The 22,408-nt window shown below is 35.7% G+C and overlaps 1 protein-coding gene across 1 annotated transcript in view; it reads left to right on the plus strand.

Annotated features, from left to right (window-relative positions):
- EDIL3 (EGF like repeats and discoidin domains 3) overlaps nucleotides 1-21,498 on the plus strand; it is a 398,312-nt gene extending 376,814 nt beyond the window's left edge. Inside the window, exon 11 of the mRNA XM_032404039.1 lies at nucleotides 18,458-21,498. Within this exon, the coding sequence (XP_032259930.1) occupies nucleotides 18,458-18,607 (150 nt within the window). The 3' untranslated portion in view covers nucleotides 18,608-21,498. The remainder of the gene's footprint in view (nucleotides 1-18,457) is intronic.
- Nucleotides 21,499-22,408: the final 910 nt, after the last annotated feature.

Genomic DNA, 22,408 nt, shown 5'->3' on the forward strand with positions numbered 1-22,408 from the left:
AATCCATGTTCTTAGGAGCCACATTTATTATAACACTTGATTTTGACATTCCCCAAATAAGTCTTACCATAAAGAAAGAAATAGGCTCCCACTAGGCAAGTTGGTCAACTATGAGAGTAAATTGATACCCAGTGAAAAGGATGTAGGCCGGAATTCTTATGTGAGACAATAAATCAGTGTCATCTATCCAATATAAAAATTTCTGAAGAATTAAACCATTTTAATATTATAAATATGACAATCAGCTAAACCCAGACCATGTAACTGGTAGTTTTAAAATTAAATTTAGCCAGTTTGTTTATGGTATTATAACTAATTCAGTATGATGAAGAAAAGCCTTAGATAAGTTTACTATTTATTACCAAAGAAAACAACAAACTCCAATAAACTGTACATAAGAATACAGCAATTATGATTACAATAAAGAAATATTTATCTATAAGAAGGAAGAGCAAAAGTCTCTGAACTCTTGGAAATAGAGGCATTATATATACATATATAATATACACACAGAATATATATATATAATACACACACATATTTGTATGTATATATATATTCCAAAGTATACATGTATCACTCATAATATATATGTGTATATATATCCAAATAATTGTGCTTTATTATTATTACTATTTTTACTAGGTATTTTACCTATAATTTTATATATTCTTCATAAGTGTGCTCTTCTTCTTTACAGAAGCCCTCCACAACTTAGCAATTAATTTTTCTGAATAAGCCATTTCCTGTTGATTCCTAATATTATTTGTGTCTTGTTTTCCATGGTTACTTTCCATAAGGGAAAAAGTCTTCAGTATTTACAAATGCAAATTCAACTACAAACTTTCATCCACACAAATATTATAAATGAATTGAATGTTTCAGGGCAAAGCATGTGCTTGTGAAATGTTTTATGTATGTACATTTCAAAAGGAAATATTTACAAACAAAATTTTCTGATTTCTTTTTTGTATCTTTCCGTTTTTATTGATTGCTTGCTCTAATTAGATTTTAGGGGTGTAGGTGTAGAAGTCTGCTATAGATCCAAAAACAAGATTACTTCAGAAAAACAATTTCAAAATAATAGCAATTTTCTAGGTTTACCACAAGTGGTGTAAATGAAATACTAAAAAGGTATGAATGCTGAATTTTAAAAAAATGTATGAATGCCCTTTCTGTTTCTCATTAGTCATAACTGACTAAGCCTCGGGAAAGCAACCCCAAGGAAAAAGTATATATGTACAAAGGAGTGTCTAAATGTATGTGTCAGTGTATATGTATGTATGTATGTATGTGTGTGTGTGTTTATGCCAAAAGTCAATTAAAGAAAAATAAATTCCTGTTCTCTTCATTGAAATGTCAGTTTCTCACTATCTTCCCAGAGCCTTTATAAGAATTGCAATTTACTTTAACATTTTATTTTTTGACAAAATTCCACATTATATCTTTCATGACGGAGCACGTGATGATACTGTCTCATCACAATCTCTACATTCTTATTTTTCTCTTTCTTGTCTACAATATTTTCTAACATTTAACTTTTATATTTCTCTACACCATGGATTCAGATACATTTTTTATTTGAAAGTCAAATGTTCCTTTGCTCTCATGAAAGTGACATTTGTTTTATACTCTTGGAGCTGTTTTTTACTGCAGTTAGCAGGAAAATTGCAAAATTTGACAGACACTTCCAGTATTTAATTTTTAAGGTTATAAGCCAAGGTAAAACAATAATAAATTTCAGGAAGTGTTCTTATATGGAAAAATTAGAAATGAAAATGGATTTTCTCATCCAATATATTAGTCATAATGTCATGGTGTTTAAATAAACCTGAATTCACACCATGGGGGCTTTCTTCTTTGGGAAAAAAAAAAGAAGCTGGTAATATTCTGCCTCCTTCCCTGAAATTGTCCAGGTTTTTAAAAGTATAAATCAAAAATTTGCAGCTTCACCCTGGATTTTCTATAAAAGAAAATCCAAAACTCTGTTTCCAGTAAGATTTTATTGGTCCTTAAAAAATAAATAAATAAATAAATAAATAAATAAATAAATAAATAAATAAATAAAGATTTTATGGGTCCTTAAAGATGCCACGTACTCATCAAGAACAATCCTGCAACATCTGAGTGAACTCTGTAATTCAGTGGTTACCAAAATTGCCTGATCATAACACTCGTGGGGGAGCTTGTTAAAAAATACACATTTCTGGACCCTGCCTCTGACTCTCAGAGGGATGAGCTGGGAATCTAAATGTTTACAGAGGCTCCAGCTAATTTGAATAAATGTTTACAGAAGCCCCAGCTAATTTGAATAATGAGCACGTGTGGGAAAGATGACTCTAATTGGTACCAAATTTAAGTTTTTGAAACTGAGTGTAGTTTGTATTTTTCTAATCAGAATGGAATGTATTATATTATAATTCTTTAGGACTGGCTGGCCTCTAATTTGTCAGTGGCGCAAGTCAGTATGAATCAATGTCTCAAGTGTAAGTTTAGATTTTAATGTTTGCCAGTTGTCTCACAAACACCAGCAAGTAAGCATGTATCAGCTTTAAACAAATTTTAAATTTAAATAATAGATTTATGTAGTTAGGAACACATATTAGGTGGGAAAACATCTAGAAGGATGTGACATTTATATTCATTCAATCATGTATTATTCTGAAGGCAGTTATTGTCTACTCTGTTTTGGATGTATTGGGGGAAACCTGAATATGACAGCAGGTCAACAAAGAAATCCCAGCCTAATAAGGAACTCAAGAATGGTGGAAAAAGTTTGATTCAGTCAGCTTATTTTGAAGACTCAAAATATAACCTACCAAGTGTATTATTTGATAAAATAACTGTAGGAAATAAGTAGCACAAGCTTAGAGCTATCTAAGAACAATAATAATAATATTAAATTATGCTCATTTCATAAAAGTCTATGACTCTGCAATAGGAAAAAAAAAAAAAAAGAGTTCCTGATTCTTCTCTATTTTCTTTTCTCAACGTTGATGTGAAAAAGAAAAAAGTAGCAATGTCACCAGTCCTTATTAGCAAAGCCTTCATAATTTGCATTGGAGGATATATTCAAATTAATCAGTAATTACAGATGCTGCAGGGTATTCTTTCATTCCTGCTGAAGCTGGCACTCTCAGGTAGCTGAAATTAAATTTGAATATTTAAATCCTCGGAAGTCCAGCTCATCTGTGAGGCAGAGGTCAGATGAAATGTCAATTCAGGAATCAGAGCCATGCTGCTCTTTTGAAATTTGACCTGGCTGAGAAAATTTGGAACCTGCAGAATCCCCTGGGAGGTAAAATAAATGGAATCCCCAGTGGCATTTGGTGAGAAGGATTCTAGCAGGAAGAAGTGAAAGAGGATGAGCGAGTCTTTCAGGGTGGAGCAGCCACATGTTTCTGAGCTGCAGGATCAAGGACAGGGTGTCTCCATCTTGCATGGAGACCATTAGTTTCATCCACTCAGAGCCTTGTTACTGTTTTCAAATAAGGCAGGGAGGGAAAGAAAAGACGCTGCTTTTCTGAAAGCAGTTTCCCAACAACTAATCGACTACACAAAGCGTTCAGATTCAAAAATAGCAAATGAGTTGTGCCCCTACATGACAGAGATTTATATGTAGTCACTGTAGTGTCCTTACTTAGGTATTTGGTGAGTGACTTAATTGGAACTAAGTTAAGGAAACAATGCTACAGTTTCAGCATTGTCTAAAAATAAGGACAGTGTTATTTAAATAAACACCATCTGGTATCAACTGTTATTTAGAATTTTATCTGCTTTTTTCCTTGTCATAATTCAATATTATGGGACCTGGCTGGGATATGTTTGGGTATGAAGAATATACAATTGCCTGTATTCACATAAATGTGGATGTTGTTAGATTTTCAAACTCAGGACACCACCTGAGAATGTTTCTGTTTTGGCAGAATGTAAAGTTCAATGATGAGCTCACCATTTTTAATTTTAAAATTATATTAAAAAGCCCTGCCCAGGAGTTGATAGAGAGAGATAATAGTTAATATCATGATTCCACTTTTAATGCAAAACAAAAAACGACAACAACAAAAAACCCGCGTGGAACTAAGAAATTGAAAGAAAGAAAACAGCAATCTTAGGGGTTGATGTGCCCATCAAAACTGAATGAAGGTTGATAACATGCAGAGACAAAATATTTAGTAAAAACATGTAAATAAAGACATTCCATTATTGCCATAATCTATATATACTAACTAAAAAGTTCAAGGAAATCCTGTAATTCCTTATGTACCTTTTTATAATTCATGCTTTTGACAAAAATAAAATGGAGTCCCTCTAAATGTTACTAAGGCCTCTGCCAAGAAGGCCATATCTCAAGAACTAACCCAGTAGAGAAGAATTGATTTATCAAAGTGAAAGTCATTTGCAGACTTAGATCTGCCTGCTGGAATGGGAAAGAACAAGTCCACTGAACACATTTAAATTCAGAAAGCAGCCCATTTCACCAATGAGAAGTGTGGTAGCCGTTGTTAAGGTGCACAGAGAACAACATTATGTGGCCTCGCCAATCAGAATCAGTTGTGAGATGGGGACTGGGGGTCAGAAACAAGGCAGAAGACTGGATGCAAGTCCAGACGCAAATAGACAAGGGCAGAGGTCAGCCACAAGGAGGACTGTATTTCCATTTCCATGTTTAACATGAACTCCAAGTGTCCTGCCTACCCAAAGATGTTTGTTCCTGAATAGAGGGTTAATGGTTTATGATGAGGAAAGGAGGGAGGACCAGGAAATGGGGCTTTTGGGATGGAGGTGAGCAGGAAGAGGGTTAGTAACTTAAGTAATTACAACTGTAGAATCCAGTAACTAGCTAAATGCTGGAGATAAAAGACAAACTAGAATGATAGACTAGCCACAGGAACAATCAGAAGCTATTGATCTTAAGGAGCTCATTAAGAAGTCATTCAGTTTATTTGGAGACAGCAATAGAAACCTGGTTGTCTTTCTTCAAGGATCAATTCTGAAGTTGCAAAAAAAAAAAATTCTTTGTATGTTATTTCACATTCTATAATATTAAAGACAAGCAATGAAAATAGATGGTTCATTTTGACCACTGAAGCCTTTACATTTCTTAGATGGTGTTTGGATTTTTTGATCTTCTTCATTGAAAACAAAAAACAAAAGCAGAGTGCTGGTCTAAGGACATATACCATAAGGTAGTAAAAAAAAAAACAAACAAGTAAACATTAGACACAAAATCCATAAAGCTCACCAATTTGGGGGTGGGTTGGGAGCAAGGAGGAAGAAAATATCCCTGCTGCTATGACTCCTATTTAGAGACAGATAATATCCCAGTGCAGAGGCTATGAAACATTATTCACAGTAAGATAGAAGTTTAAAGTGTTAAATAACAAAAATACAACCAAGTAAATTTGAAGATCTAATTGGCTTTGTTAAATGACTCATGAATAGGCGGCACCCCTTCTAGCAAGTAGAGGGAGCTCAGAGGAATTGTACAAAATGGAAGGTTTTTATAGAGGGAGGGTGGGGCAAGAACATTAGTAGCATGCGAGGATTGTTGCAGGCAAGTCTGCTTCCCCTTAGGAGTCAAAGCAAGGGGTCTGTCTTATCATGCAGGATTACTTCATCTTCCTCTGGGGGGGAGGGGGGGTGTTGGAGAGAGCCCAGTGGCAGACGCATTGGCGCCCGTCAGAAAATTCCTGACTGACCAGTTAAGACTGCATTTCTGGGGGAGGTTGAAACTGCACTAGATTAACTAGGAAGCCCCAGTTTACAAAGTCGGCCTAACTGATTCCATTTGGGGCCTGTGGTTTTGTTTTTAACAATGGAAACAGGAACAAACAATGCAGAGAAATGCAGTGAAGGACGAATATATGTTTTTTCTTTGTGTTAATTATCTTATATCCTAAAAACTCAAGAACTTCTTTGTTTCCAGAAAACTTGATAAGCTACTTTAAAATTTGAGACCATATAGTTTTTCCAGTTAACAGATGTTTCCAGTTAACAGATGAAAAAACATGTGAAAAACACAAGAAATGTGATACAGAACATGCTATTAAAGTAAAATGTTCATTAAAAATAATTTTTTATTACTACATATTATTATTACATGTATGGCCTTATTTTTCCCAATGCCCAAAGGCCAAAAAACTTTAATGTCTTAATTTTTGTCATCCTAAGCCACCATCACTCATCAGAAATTAATAAAAATATCCCCAATGAAAATTCTGAACATCTCATATTTATATTTATGTTTGACTTACATAAAATTAGACACAACTGTATAATGACAGTATTCCTCAGTGGAAAAGTATTACTCATTCTCTTATTTAGGTCATGCTTGTGTTTCAACTGTGAGGGACCATCAAGAGTTAGCCCAACTATGGCCCTAGGCATCAATTAAAAAGGTTAACACCCTAAAAGTCCTGATTAGCAATAGGTCCCCAATAAAATGGTCAAGGCTAAAAAACTTTGATAAATTGTTTAAAATTCAAGTGTGTTATTATTCTTTAAAAGGCAGTGATGAGCCTGATTGAAACAGGAGAGCTTAGCTGAGAAGAATTTTGAAAATTTTTATTAGAAGAAATAGAGAGCTATTTAATGTGAATCTGGTAGTTATCATTCCCACTATGAAAATTGATGTAGGAAAGATGTTAGGGTTCGAAGCCGACGGCCAAGAAAGAATTCTTGAGACGTCTTTGGTGCAAAAAGGTGGTTTTATTAAAGCACGGGGACAGGACCCATGGGCAGAAGGAGCTGCATTGGGGTCATGGGGAGTGGCCCATTATATACTTTCAAGTTGGGAGGGGGTTAGGGATAGCGAAAGTCTCTAAGGAATTTGGAAGCAAGGTTTCTAGGACCTTGAGGGGGCTAGCTATTGTTGGGAAAGGATCTTGTATTAATGTCTCATAAAACCTGAGTCAGGAGACCTTCTGATGTATATCGGTGGGTCATATGCATGGGGGATGATTGCCAACACGTATTTTGGAGGGTTTAGAGATAAAGGAAATTTCTAAAGGAATTTGTATATGTTAAAGTAGGCTTACAGGATGGGGGGGCAGAGGGGGCAGTTCGGACTAGGGTTGCCTTTTGCCCTTAGCAAAGTGTCAACATCGAGGCAGTTGAGTCCCTAGAGGAAGGTCACTCTGCCTGTCTCAAGGCCTTGTCAGTGGGCTGTAGTAGTAAGGACATTTAATAATTTCTCTTCTGCCTCGGTTTCCCACATCAAAAATGAGCTCTTGATCAGTCTGAATAAAAGAAAAAACCACATCATTATTCTGATTGCTGGAACTATGCATTTACCATTGGCTAGAACACAGCAAAAAAATATGAGCCCATTTCATGTCTAAATAATTACCAAACAACTAATATTTTGACTGCTTAATATAGTATATTTTGAAACTGAAAAAATCCTCGAGGACACCAGTGCCTTTCCACCATCACACCATCAGCTGTAATGTGTGGAGCAATTAAAAGTCTCTAACTTTCAAAATGAATTCGTATTCTAGTCTTTTTCTACTTTTTCGCAGTTTAAATCTGAAAAAGGATAAAAGATACCTGTCATAGTTCCGTGTTTATGAGGAACTATGAATGGATTTCTGGATCTGCCACACCCTATAAAATGACCCATTGGGCAGCGATTCTCATATACTTCCTTTCGTTGGATCTCAAAGAGAAAGCGTATTTGTATGTATGGCGGGCTCTCAAGGCACACATCTGTACTAAGCCCCTTTGGGCCCTTATTTTAGAGGCAATGCATTTCTCATCATTATAAAGCTTCTGGTGTAATTTGAGCCACAAAATTGATTAAAAGATAATTTTAAAAAATAAAAGATGAACCCAGCGATTGTACCTTCATGAAAAGAGTATTTTTTTCCAGTTTTTCTATAGAAAAACACCCAGAAGACCAAACACAGGAATTAATTTCCTGCTTTCCAATAAAGCTAGAAATGAAATTAATTTTGTACAGATAAATGAAATGTTAAATAGTTAATAATTAAAGGAAGGCATGCTTCATAGGTGAGTGAAAAAGTGTTACTTTTACATAGAAAAATTTCACTATTCTTTTTTTGGTACTTTACCAATATCTATAAGTATTAGCAAAGGTGATTTTTTTCCTCCTGATGTCAAATATAATTTAATTATCAGTGTACCCTCAACACATTGAGACAAAAAGACCCAGGATTCCCCTGACCAAACTAGAGTTTGCACCTGCTCAGCTCAGGACCAGGATTCTCCATGCTCTTCATTTATGGTTGCCAGATTTAGCAAACAAAAATGCAGCACACCCTGTTAAATTTGAATTTCAGATAAGCAATGAATAATTCTTTTAGTATAAGTATATACCAAGTCTTATATCTTGCAACTCTGTCTCCATTCAAGATCTCCTAGATTTTCCAGTTAGACCAGATGTTCTCCTGAGAAAACACCTAAGGAAGAGAGGATAAAGTGAGAATGCCTTTCTTCCATACACGCACATATATGCACACACTCTCACAACCTGCTTCATGTCTGTGACTCCACTTTGCCACCTCATCATCTATCTCCAGAATTATCTTCTCCAACTCCCTAACACTGTTTCTTCCTCAGCACCAGTCTGGCTTAGAAGACACATGGCTGAATGCTTAAACCACTACTGTGCTCATACTTCCAGCTCTGTACTAAGTCATTTCTGACCAAAAATAGGATGAGATGTGGAGTGAGGGAAAGTTCCTAATGTGGGGTGGGAATTATCAGACACCTGTTTCTCTACTGCCTCATCACTGAAGTATCTTCTCTGAAGGGGTAGAGTCAGACTATAGATTGTTTGGATACAATGCAAAATGCCCGGTGTGATTTAGGAAATTTTGAGATGAACGTTGGGATTCATTAGAGAAGCAGACTGTTTTGTACTCTTATAGAAGAGAGGAAAGGCATTTCTTCATTTCTGATGTTAGACTAAAAAGGAAAAAAAATTAGATGGTCTTGCTGTCTGACTACTCTTGGTAATATCTCCTATAGATAGATATCTGTGAAAAGCAGATGATTTTCCAGTTCTATTTTTTTCTGTAGGAATATTTCTTATGGCAGTCAAAATCTAAGTGCCAGAAAGCAGATAGTTTAAATCTATAGCCACAGTTTAGAATGGCATGTTTTGTGTTTCATAAATCTTTATAGGCAATCATCCTATGCAATATATTTGCTAAGATATTCTTGTTTCCTGAGGAGACTTGCATCATAAAAGAAGTTAAATATTGGTGGTGGGTCCTACCTACTGAATGACTTTTAGACTGAGCATTCCAAATGCTTCACGTGTGGGAGAAAGAAGGCAACAGTCAACAGAGTTGGAAAGTTTTGCTTTGATTTTTCTTGGTGTCTTTTTCCAGGGTCAAGACTTAGCAGAAGTCTTGTGAATTTCTCCAGGGAGGTTCTTCTGGCTCTTCATAAGAAGTGGCCAGGTCCCCAGCTTCTTAGAGTTAAGGTATGCAAGAAAAGCACAGAAGGAATGGAGGTGGCTATCCTGTCCCCAGTCCCTTCCGCCTCTGATCTGATTAGGTTGGATCTCAGCAGTTCTTTAGCTCAGTGTGTCATTCTCACAGTGGACGAGGGAATCACAGGTACGATCTCTACCAGCTTACCGGGAGTAGGGAAATTGCTATTACAGTGGAGAGTTACAGCCCTTCATCTCAGATCTCTATGGGTCAGTCGAGCCCTTCTATGAGAGACCGGAAGTGAAAAGTTCTCAAAAATACTCCCAAAGATGTGTCGCTTCCTCCTCTTTCCCAAAACTCCCAACCCCCAGAGTACCTAAGGAGGAATGAATTTTAGAAAGATATCACAGCCTTCTTTTCAGTCAAGAATTAAGTATCAGCCAACCAGCTTTCACATCAATTACAGGAAAATGAAAGAGAGGTGTGATAGTTTGAAAAGCAATAAATGACCCTTTATTGTCAGAGTAGAAAGCAAAAGACAACATATCTGCATTTTTTTGGCCAGTTATTATTAGAGTCTCCCACTGGTGCATTTTGAAAAAAAAAAATGTGGAACAAAAAAACAATAGAGTGCAGATAATACTGCAAGAACTCTAAGTGAATGTCAAATTTGTGGTTTAGTAAAAATTTCTTGGGATATAATCAGAGATTTATATACACTAGGAACACGAAGCAAAACCAGATCAGTTCGGTGAAATGTAGTGTTCCCTGAAGCCAGAGACCTAATTTTTACATAATTACAAAAGAGAGTGAACTTCAGAGCCACAAGAAATCTCCTGAGGGTAGTAATGGGAGTGGAATTCATTTTCTCAGAGAATCCATATATTCATTTTAATGGTTTAAAATGATTCATGCACTAGTGAAAGAAAGACATGGAACTTGTCCCCATGTTTTTCTTTTTACTTCTCCCATCAAACAAAAATGTTCTATAATTGGACCTTTGAAGTTAAGTCTTTGGATAGGCAGTTTGAAAGTCTCATATAATTTCATTGAGGGAGCTTGGGAAGCAAAGAAATCTCTGAAGGAACCAGGCTCCAGATTTTTAAAGGGCTTGTGGAACAAAATAACATTTTGAAAGGGACACAGATAAAAATTGGTATCCAATATGAAATATGGTGCAGAATGATTTATATATGTCACCATGTTCTATAGCTTTCAGAAAGCCTGCCAGTTTCCCAGGGGATTTCAAATTAATCCCTAGTAGATGGCCAAAGTAATATTCCCCAAGGAATGTATAAGCTTTTGCAGAAATGATATTAAAGAAATACAGAAGAATAAAGATGTTGAGTTGTTTTGTTACTGAAATATGAAAAAGAACAAGTAACACTAGTTGTTTGATATGTGTATTAGGTTTATGTTCATGAGAATAAGTACCACCCAGAAAATAAAAATAAAAAGAGCAAAATGGAGAGAGTAGAACCTAAGAATAAAAGATTTAGCAAGTGGGGCACCTGGGTGGCTCAGTTGGTTAAGCGACTGCCTTCAGCTCAGGTCATGATCCTGGAGTCCCTGGATCAAGTCCCGCATCAGGCTCCCTGCTCGGCGGGGAGTCTGCTTCTCCCTCTGACCCTACCTCCTCTCATGTGCTCTCTCTCTCAAATAAATAAATAAAATCTTTAAAAAAAAAAAAAAAAAGATTTAGCAAGTGCACTCAAGGGCCACAATAAATAAATTTCAATAGGTTGTCACGTTAGGATTTATTCAAAGAATCAGAAAATAATAAGTTCACAATTAATTTTGAAGCCTGGATATCTCTGACAGGCCTGGCACGTAATGTTGAGGAAGTTTGGGGCACAATTCTTTCAGACAGTTGAGGTCCCTTCTCAGACTAATCAGTGTTAACAAATATCAAAAAGTCCTCTGTGAAACCTATAACCCCTCAACATCAATTACTCATTGCAAAGTTCGGGAGTTCCCAAATCCACTCTCACTTCTGACATCAGTTGCAAGTTCAAAGTTCCCCAAGACCACTTCAGGTCCCATAATCCACTAGAAGGACTCACAGAACTCCTGTAAAACTATTATACCTACAGTTACAGTTTATAATAGCTAAAGGATTCAAATAAAAATTAGCCAAGAGAATAGGCATGTGGGGCAGAATCCAGCAGAGTTTTAGGCATGAGCTTTCAGTTGTTCTCTCTCGGAGTCTTAAACAGTGCTAACCTCTCTCAGCAATGATGTGTGACATAAAATATGCACTAAGTATTGCCAACCAGGAAAGCTTACCTCAGCCTTGATGTTCAAAGTTTTTATTGAAGCTCAGTAACGTAGACATGGTTTACTGCCTGCAAGGCTGACTTGAGTCTCCAGCCCCTTCGGTGGTCAAGCTGGTCCAATGCCCCCACCATAAATTACATTGTTAGCATAGACTATCTGGTGTGGCCCAAGGCTCCCATGTAAACAAAGACAGTCTTAATCATGCAGGGCTTTCTAAGGGTTTAGAGATTATCTCCCAGGAACTGAAAGCAAAGGTCAGACCTCCTTTTGGGTAAGATTAAGATTTTACTGCACACTCATATTATACAAACTTGTATGAACTGTACTCTCCTCACTGGAATGACACATGTCTGCATCACTATGACGATACTAGATTGGACACACCTTGAACTTTGCGGATATGTTCACCTGCTGATAAATTGTTTCGGTTGACTATGGCCTTTCATCTGCACGTTTGGAGGGCAGTAGTTCTATTCAAGGATGCTTTGGGTTGGAAGACACCGAGGCAGCAGCCTGTTCCTCTCTGTGGATGAGGATTTTTGCTGTATCATTGTTGGGATGTCCTATAGTGAGGGCTCATCCCCCAACTCATTCTGCTGCAGACTGATGATCAACGTAGACTTGTTAACACAATCTCCTATCTCCAACAAAGCCTTTCTTTACGTGTGCATGCACTTCTTAGAATGTGATTCTCAATAAGCACTATTTTCCAAGGAACATTTCCTAGAATATTGGAATTTACCTGGAAACTGATTTCTTGTTTCCTTATTACATCAGAAAGAATGTACTTATATTTAGACTAATTTTGTTACAGAGTTTCATTGGTTTAGTGGAATTGATTGGAGAGAAAACCATCAAGAATGATACACCAGCCATTCAATCATGAAATGGTTTCAGGATGCTGATAAATTTTCCTAGAAAATTGAATTCACTGAATAATAGCTAGAGTCTATGTAAGCTAAAATAATCAAACTTTGGTTTTAGACTTTTATATCCAATCACTAACAGCAGTTTCATACATGTAAAACTTCCAATAAGATTTCTTTTTAATGGGATATACATTCATACCACTAACAATTTTTGATACATTTTAACACAATAATTTTTGTTTTACTTTTTAATGAAAAGTTGTGATTTTTGGAATGCTTTAATATAGGGCAAAGTAGAACATAAGTTGCAAATTAGCCTAAAAGTCATAGAATGAGAAACAACTGAAGTTTCTCTTACAAACACTATTCAAATAGATAAATACTGTGTTTGTGCTTTAGGCTTTAAGTCATTAAAGCATTGATTCAAGTTGTAACTCTGAAATTTTTGACAGAAATTCAAGGCATGTTAAATGTTAATAGTAAGTATATAAAAATGATTTTTATGATGCTGAACCATAAACTAATAAGTGTAAGTCCTTTATATCACCCACAAAAGTCAGATTTTATACTCACATAATATATAAATGGTTACTTTACGAAATAGATACTTAAATCCTATGTCCACTAAATTTCCACTATTTTTATAAAGATCGTAATCTTAACTACGAATTGCTATCTTTAAAATGTCATGATTCAATAAAATGAAATGAAATTGGAATAAATATAAATGTCTACATCCACTATAAATCTATTTTACAAGTAAAACATTGGGAAAATCCTGGCTTAAGAGAAATTCTATGAAAAAGTTCCAAGTTTATTTTGACGATTAGTCATCAATCATGACCGAAAATGTAATATAATAGTTTTAAATTTTAGACTGCATTGATAGAAGTATTGTATCCATAACAAAGGTACACTCTATCTTTTGAGTCACTCAGGTCATTACTGCATACTATGTCCGAATAAATACCACCCTTTAATTGGGTCATAGTTAAACCAGAGGGTATCCAATGGAATGCAATCAAAATGATAATTTGGAAAATCATCTTACATGAGGAATTTTTTAAGCAACCACAAACGTTTAGCCTAAAGCACTATATTGAGTTTTTGAGAGATTTATGTTAATTATTGTTAAATGTATCTAAAAGTGTTTTTCTTTTGATAGTTAGATATCATCTATGCTTGTTGAGAATAAAGCACTAGGATCAGTAGATGGCAGTTAGAAAGAGGCATGTATCAGCCTAAAGAAAGGACAGACTTTCAAAGTGTCTAAATACGTACCTACCCTATTATATTGAGGATTGTGTCGCCCTTGCTGGAAGTCCCATGTCAGAAATGTTAGAGGAAAGTTGGTGCTGGCAGATCTATGCCTTCTTTTCCAAGTCTCAGATTCTTCTACTCTATGGGTGGAATTACATAAAAACAGCATTTCTCAGGGATCAGAGTTGGAAAAGACTGTTCTTTTCAACTCCTTCATAAGTACTCTGGATGAAAGAATAAATAATTGAAATTATATATGCTGAATACAATTTTTTTCTCTTTCCACTCCTCCCTCCCACCCCCCCCACACAAATGTTGCTCTGGGGTAATGGATTTTTATCTTTGTCTTTAACCCTTTAAGGATATCAGGTCAGTGTACAGACATAGGCAACGAAGCCCATGGTATGTTTGACACCATTGCCAAAGCGCATGCAAACAATAGCTCACTCGACCCTTGCATTTTCACAATATCTGGAATCCCAGTTATAGTTCTAGTCTCCACATTTCATTATTTCTCTTTTGATTAGAGAAGAGGAGACCAAATGATGACATATGATGTTGGATTCAAATGCTAGAAAGAGGAGACCAAAAGGCCATCGGGATGAACTGATGGTTACCTGAGACCTTGCTAAAATACTGATTCATTAGCATTGAGGAGCTCAGGGATGCTATCTAAAAATCCTTAAAACTGCTGGTTATTTGGATGATGTGAACATAAATTCCAAAAGGTTAGAACAATGGGAGTCTCTTTAAAACCTCTTTTTAAAAAGATTTATTTATTTATTTTAAAGAGAGACAGAGGGAGGGAGGGAAGGAGGGAGAGAAGCCTCGAGCAGGGGGAGGGGCAGAGGGAGATGAGGAGAGAGAATCTCAAGCAGACTCCCTGCTGAGCGTGGAGCCCCGATGGTGGGGGGAGGTTCGATCCCAGGACCCTGAGATGGTGACCTGAGCAAAAACCAAGAGTCTGGCGCTTAACCAACTGAGTCCACCCAGGCGCCCCTCTCTTTAACTCTTTTAATGCATTTTTTAGAACTAATAAAAAGAAGTATATCTTCACAGACCAGATAGCATTCTAAATAAATAGTATGTGCAAGAAATACCCGCAAGGATTCCTCAACATTTGTGAAAGGCGGTTATAGGTGATGGCCGCGAAGAGAAGCTGAGTATGCCCAGCTGTCTGACAGTGTCATGAAGGGATAACCCTGCCTTCTTGGCAGTCTCCCATTGATGACGTCTACTCTCGCCTGGATAGACCATTGTCCCTAATGAAGAATGACAAGTCTCATCTTACAAAAAAATATTAAAACGTTGCTCGAAGCAACATTTGTTTTATCTGACAGTCTCTCTGTGTTGAGATTTGAAACCTCATTAGAATCTGATTTGAATTTTAACTAGTATCACAGGAGAGTTGACACTGAAAAGCAGAATCCAAGATCTCAGCCCAATGGAGGCAATGGCAGTTCTCGCTATTTATTATCCTCTAGGTTGTAGTTGTGGAACCCTCTCCAAAGTACCTTGGGCGCCTTTTTCTTGAGGGCCCGTATGTTGGGAAAAGCCTGAGAGATCCCCTAAGCATTATCATGTCTGAGTACATCAGCAAACTTGTCATCAGCTAATTTGCTAAGCCTCCTCCTGAAACTGAAGCATATGCATATTCTTTTCTAGAAACTTCTCAAAGTGTCTTAATCATATACAACTTTTCCCCTCTATATGGAGATATAATGTTTTCCATCAGTGTTTTCAGACTTTGATATCAATTGAGATGCTCCTATCTCTGAAGTGTATATATAGAAAGCCTGTCTGTAGAATTTTTACACATTTTTAAAAGTTAACTAAAAATACTGAGTTTGCATTCCTTTGTTGGATAAAACATTGAACTAGCATTCTTAAGCAAGATCTTCCTAGTGCTAGAGACAAGGAAACAGTACATGGGCCACATGTTTGCACAGCAAGTACAAGATGTCATGCTCGAATTTGCAAGTATGTGCTTTGTGTTCTCTGCTGTGTCATTACTGAGAAACTTCCAAAAATAAAAGTGGCTCTTCACTACCTTTAGGCCATGGTTTGGTTGATTCCAAGGTAGACTGTGGCTGTTTTTTCTGTGAAAATTTTTGTTTTTTAAATTATACTGTTTTATGAAATTTCATTTAATCTTTTTAATGAGCATTCAAATATCTATGAGTTTCACACATTGAATCAGAAGTGTCAGAGTTGAATGCAGTTTCAGAGCTGATGTAGTTTCTCTAAATGTATTCTCCATTATAAAGGATAAGTATAATATTTCAACTATTTATTTCTGGGTTGATAGTTTCTTATTGAAACTTGTGCTGAAGACCAGTGACTTAAAAGAAAATTATTTCTTACTGTATATCCTTCCCAAGAAGTGGTATAACACTATATTTTGTACTGTTATAGATCTTGTGATGAAAGTTAATGAATTTAAGTTCTATTATTCCAAAGAAACACATTAAGTTCTCGAGCAAGGCTATGAAATTGGATTTGAGATTCTATATTAAATTGTAACACCACAGTCTCAGTGAAGCATTTGAATCCAACATCATATGTCAGAGAGAATGTCAGGAAACCATAGAAGGTACTCTTATTTTCTGCTTTTGCAATGACAACCTCTCTTAAGGATTTTTGGTGAGTGTCTGTGTGGTATGTCCTATCCATGTGAGCCTCTGCTAACTGAGGCACTGTTATTTAGTAACACATTTAAGTCCAGAATTAGTTCTTGTTTGGTCAGTGCAAAGCCAGAGCATTGCTGAGGATAAAATTCCTAGTAAATGAAAATGGATTCAGATATGCCAGGATGATGAATTCTAGACTTGGCACAGTTTGGTATTCTCTTCTTCAGCAAATATTTATTCAAAAATCGCCTTGGAGATATATTTTGTGTCAGGTTGAAAAATGGTTCCCCACCAGATGGGGATGGCACTTCGCATTTGCCCTCAATGACACATAATCTTTCCGTGGAACCAACAGAAAGATTACCCCATCTTGTCTGTTGCTTCTATTAATCAGTGCCATGCTGTCTGATGCCTTTGAGAGGCTATCTTTATTTTTCCCTATCCAGAAGACCTTTTGTGATCATGTGAGACTGAACCAACTTATTCTAGAAGGCCATTTTTAAAACATTCCCCTTAATTTTAGAATGTTCAAAGATATGGGTTAAATATTCTGTCATGTAGTGATGGAGTTTCTTTTTTTTTCCTTTGGGGAATTTTTGTTTCAGGTCTCCCTTTAGCGATATAGTCATGTTTTGATCTCAAGCAAGCAAGAAATTATCTTCCAATTATAAGATGCCTCATAAAGTTAAAAGAGGAAAGTCTGAAGAGATTTTTCATTATCCTATTTGAGCCAAAACGAAAATGTGAATATAAAATAGTTAGAAATTACTTCAATAATAAGTGTGCAGGCTCTGTAGATGAAACATGATGAAATCTTCAAGTAAGACTAAATATCATGAATGCATGAAGTTCTCCCAAAGTAATGTGTAATTTGATGTCATTCCTATCAGGATCCCAGTGTTCTGATTTTGTTTTTTCCAAAGCAAGCACTTTGCAAAGTTATTATAAAGGTCTCTTTGGAGAAAAAAATGGACATAAATGCTCTAAAAAAAAAAAAAGCTTTGAAACAAAAGAATGGTGGAGAAGAATCCAGTGCCAACATGTCAGGATGTTATAAGTCACAATGATCACAACAATATTGCAGGGATCCAGGAATGAATAGACATAGAAACCAAAAAAAAAAAAAGTAGTTCAAAATAGCACTGATTGCATTATCTCTCTTGGGGATGGGTTAATTTTGTTGTCTATGTGAGAAGTGAGCAAAACACAGTGATAGAGTGTGTGCTCGCCAAATACCCATGTGCTCCTCTCCATTTCCCAGCCCCTTTGCAGCTGGGCTGGGGTCATATAATTAGTTAAGGTCAATGATATGTATCTCAAAATGATGTAAGCTGCTGCTATACTATGTTCTTTAAAACATCCCGCCCAGTCTAACAACTCTCACCTTGCCCTTTGTCAATGTGGAGGCCACCTGTTTCAGACGGCTACAATTTGCAAGCAGCCTGGATCTCTGAGTCACTCCTTAGAAGAGAGCACCTTCAGCAAGCTGCCTAACCAACACCAGCCTGTGACAGAAGCAAGAAATAAATATCTATTGCATTAAAAGAAACCTGATAAGCAGATGAAGATGATAGATCTATGTATTCCTGCCTTAGATGCCCAATTTCATCTTATTTAACTTATTTAACTCTTTAAATTAAACATTACTTGACAATTTTTTTTTTTAAGATTTTATTTATTTATTTGAGAGAGAGAGAGCACAAGCCGGGAGGCTGGGGCAGAGGGAGAGGCAGGCTCTCTGCTGAGGAGGGAGCTCAAAGCAAGGCTTGATCCCAGGACCCTGGGTTCCTTACCTGAGCCAAAGGCAGATGCTTAACCAACTGAACCACCCAGGCGCTCCGACAACTTAATTTTAAAATGACCATGAAAAAGTAGCTGCAATAATTTGTTTTGAAAAACATGATTAGTTATCAAAATCTCATGTTTGGGAAAAAAGATGCCAAACAAGAAAATGATAAAAATAATTCCCAGGAAAAAGAAGGCAGTATGATTGATATTCTTCGCTCTTTTCTCCTAGGTTTTCCAGGGCAATTTTGACAATGATACCCACAGGAAAAACGTCATCGACCCTCCCATCTATGCACGGCACATCAGAATCCTCCCCTGGTCCTGGTATGGGAGGATCACGCTGCGCTCGGAGCTGCTGGGTTGTATGGAGGAAGAGTAAGGAGCCTCCACACCCCACAACCCTCTTCTCTGTCCGCCTAGAACTATCTCCGTGGGAAGAACTGTGCAAACTCTGTAGGAAACTGAATGGGATTTTTCATGAAAAAGTGCTCAAATTATGGCCACTGTCTTTTTCAGGAGGTCTAAGCCTGCCTTTTCAATGGTTTAATTTTGATTTCTATTGTTTAAATTTCTTAAGCAACATGACATTACCTTGTGCATTACTTTTGTCATTGTTTTCTGAATTATTCTCAATGGTTGAAATATATTAAGGAAAGAACGTAGCACTCTTTTGATAGCAAGGGTAAAAAAAAATCTCATAATTGTCAAATAAAAGCAAGAGTTGATAGAGCATTTATAATCAACACTCAACTAATTCTTATAAAAGGAACACTGCAATGTTAGCAATAAGTTTTGTTTCTTCTGTAATGACTCCACATGATCGTAATTGTTTTCCCTGTACCTACCGAACACTGTCAGTGTTTATAACCGAATTTTGAAGAATCAGTTACATGCAGTACTAATTGATATTATAATTCTCATTTTACTTTCATTATTTCTAATCAAATATATCATGTGATCTTTTTTCCTTTTCATTCTATTCTATATTCTTTATATTGTATATTGACTGAATAAGTCCTATTTTTTTCTAATTGAGTTTTTTCCTATTATTTGCCAAAAAGTTTCATGTTTGTGTGTGTGTATCTGTATGCATATACATATGCATACATATATATGGAACATGATTGCATATCAGTAGATTGATCATATTTAATATCAGTAGATTGAATCTGCAATTCTATTTTTGAAGGAAGCTAAAACTATATAATTTCCAAATACTTCCTTTATAAAAAACCCAATACTACCATTTTGCAAGATAAACAACAACAAAATAGTATTATGTCCCTTTAAACCAGAATTTAAAACTTTGTTTTGATGGTATTTACATAGCCTTATCTTTACTTTAAAATAATAGAATAATGAATTCTTTGTCCATTTAAAATTTTTTTAGTGAACAAATATTAACACAGTGCTGCAGAGCCTGGCCAAGCATACTCATCATTTCTTTGTTCATCTCTGCATTTCCTGTGAAACTAAAACTTTACTGAGACTTGAATGAAACTGGTGGCAGTTTCCCAGGAAAGCACATTGTGTAGTTATTTGTGAAAAATATTTACTAATGACAATGTAGTAGATCATTTTAAGATGAAAATTGATTTCTATTTATTTTGCTTCAGAGATCTTGAAAAAATAAGCAATTATCATAATAATTTGTTATTGATAATGGAGGTTTCATTGACATGTTTCTCAAACTAAAGCTCACACTGCTTCCATAATAGTCCTCAACATCTAATTTATAAGCTTTACAAGCATTTATTTTATAAGGCTTAGACACAGAATTATTGGAGTTTTAAATTAAGAGTCCCAGAAAAGAAAGTATGGTATGTGTACGAAATGTTAAGGTCCTGTGCAAAACTGAGAAGTTGGTTTTGTGTTTTTTTTTCTCCCCTCTATTATTTGTGCTGCATAACAAAAGCCACTAGACTGTTACTGTCTTGTCTGTCCATGTGTTAACAGCATTTCTTAATGATGTATATATGGAGTGGTCTTCAATCATAGTGAAGAATTTAAAGGGAAAGTCAATCATAATGGTGTTTTTAATAAGAGTAAAATTAGGACTGGCTGGCCACATATTTTTCTGATGCCCACAGGCTTTCGACTTCAGGTTCTTATGAAATTGTTGATTGGAAGCATCTGAAATGGTGATCATTTTCGGCATCTTTCACAAACAAAATTGTTAGGTCCCGATATTGCCTTTTTCAGACAACTTTAAAACTAAGAATTAAATCTTTTTTAATTTCCTAAATGTTAAAGTCGTATTACAGATAATTACTTAGGTCCAAAAATACACACACACTTACTGTCTAGCCAATGCCTTTTATTCCGTAAACATCTACTGCCCCACCAAATTTCTAGCTGTTTTCCTTTATAGACTATGCACAATTCTTCATTACAAACAGAGTATGTTTTAGAAATTATGAGTAATGCTTTGTAATGATTTACTTTCTCAAAATTATTCCTGGCTTCTTGTGATGTTTTGAGTTTTATTTTATTGATAGTTTTTTAAACAAATATTTTAAAAGGGAGTTTGTTAAACTTACACTTCTTACCTTTTAGAAATACATTGAAATGGCTTTCTCTTGCCTGTGCATTTTTTCTCTGCTCTCTGTGCTCTTCACCAACGTGGCATGACCAGTGGGATATCTATTTGTCCCACAATGCCTCAAATTCATGACAACAAAGGGATTCCCACATGTGGTGATGTTAACAATTCCTATGAAGTAGTATGTAGCTTTTGTGTCATTTGCATCAATGACACCAAAGGGAAACAAATTTATTCTATTTAAATTCACCCTAAAACAAGTAAAATCTTAGAAGCAGAACACACAGAAAAATCACCTAAGTCTTCACTATATGGAGTAGCTATAATATGCTAATTTTATAATCTATGAAATTAACATTCTAAACATCTCCATTTTATCTATGTCCTGTTGAAAGCACTTATCATAGTAACTAACTCTAATTTCAGGGTTGACTTTCTCTTTCTGAATGGCTTCAAAGGATTGGTGTGAACTTTGAAGACTTAGGGTACTAATGATTGTATCTTTGCTAGTCAACAAATTATGAAACATAATACTGCTGGCGTCTGATGTGTCAGTAAGTACAGAAGTAACTAAGACACAAATAACCTTTGCAAGCTTTCAAGCTGTGTAATATTCCAATGTTGGTTTTTTTTCTTTATATATAGACTTAAATCATGTAGGATGTTGTAAAATTAGTATGACCTTGTCTAGTCTTCAAAATTAAAATAAAACTTTTGAAAATCTGGGATACCTTTGAAGCAGTTGTAATTAAACACATTTGTAAGAATACACAAATTGTCTGAATGCCCACTACTCTTAACTACATGCTTGATGTGCTTTTTCTTTGTACAAGACAATTAAGCAAATGCATAAAAAAACAGAAATTACAATAGCCTCCAAATACCCATTGGTATCGGCTAACCTCAGTTTTCCAAAATTATTAAAATGTGTGCATTTCTCCCACTCCTTTTAGCTGTGCAAAATTTATTAGAATACTGGTAGCCCAAAGTCATTTTTTGCCTCATACATGTTTAAAGTTTTGTGTTCCAGGATTGATCTGCCCATTGTTAATCACATGCCGTTACTAGCACTTCCAGTATTTTTTAAATACATGATTCTCAGGAGCATAATGAAGCGATCCAGTCAATAGTAAGCAATAACACAAATATTAATAATATATTTACCCATGTAACGTCAGCTATTGCTTAAAGACTGTCAGAACACTTGATTTCTTCATAAGCCCTGTTTCTGCCTCTCTGGAAGTCATGGGTAAAATATGAAGTCTGTGTTCTTCCCACTTCTTAGATATTTTCTTAAGATTCAAAAATCTAGGGGAAAAAAAGTAAGCTATTAGATGTTGATTCCTTAGTTGAGTTTCAGTGAATCTCTGAGAGATCTTGGTATCAACTTGTCATGTGTGTTTATATAGTCATGCATGTTCCCCTACTTTAACTGCATTTGAAAGTGAATGCTTCGGTGGGCCTCCATTGCTTACCTCACCTTTTCACATACACAAACATATCCAAATATGCTTTTACTAAGTTAAATATATATATATATATATATAATATCATATTATATTTAATATATACTTAAGAAGGCCAATAAAGAATCAGGACAACATCTACACAGGGTAAAAATTCATTGTGATAGAATAA

Source organism: Phoca vitulina, unplaced genomic scaffold, assembly GCF_004348235.1.
Source record: "Phoca vitulina isolate PV1807 unplaced genomic scaffold, GSC_HSeal_1.0 scaffold6, whole genome shotgun sequence".
Taxonomy (NCBI): domain Eukaryota; kingdom Metazoa; phylum Chordata; class Mammalia; order Carnivora; family Phocidae; genus Phoca; species Phoca vitulina.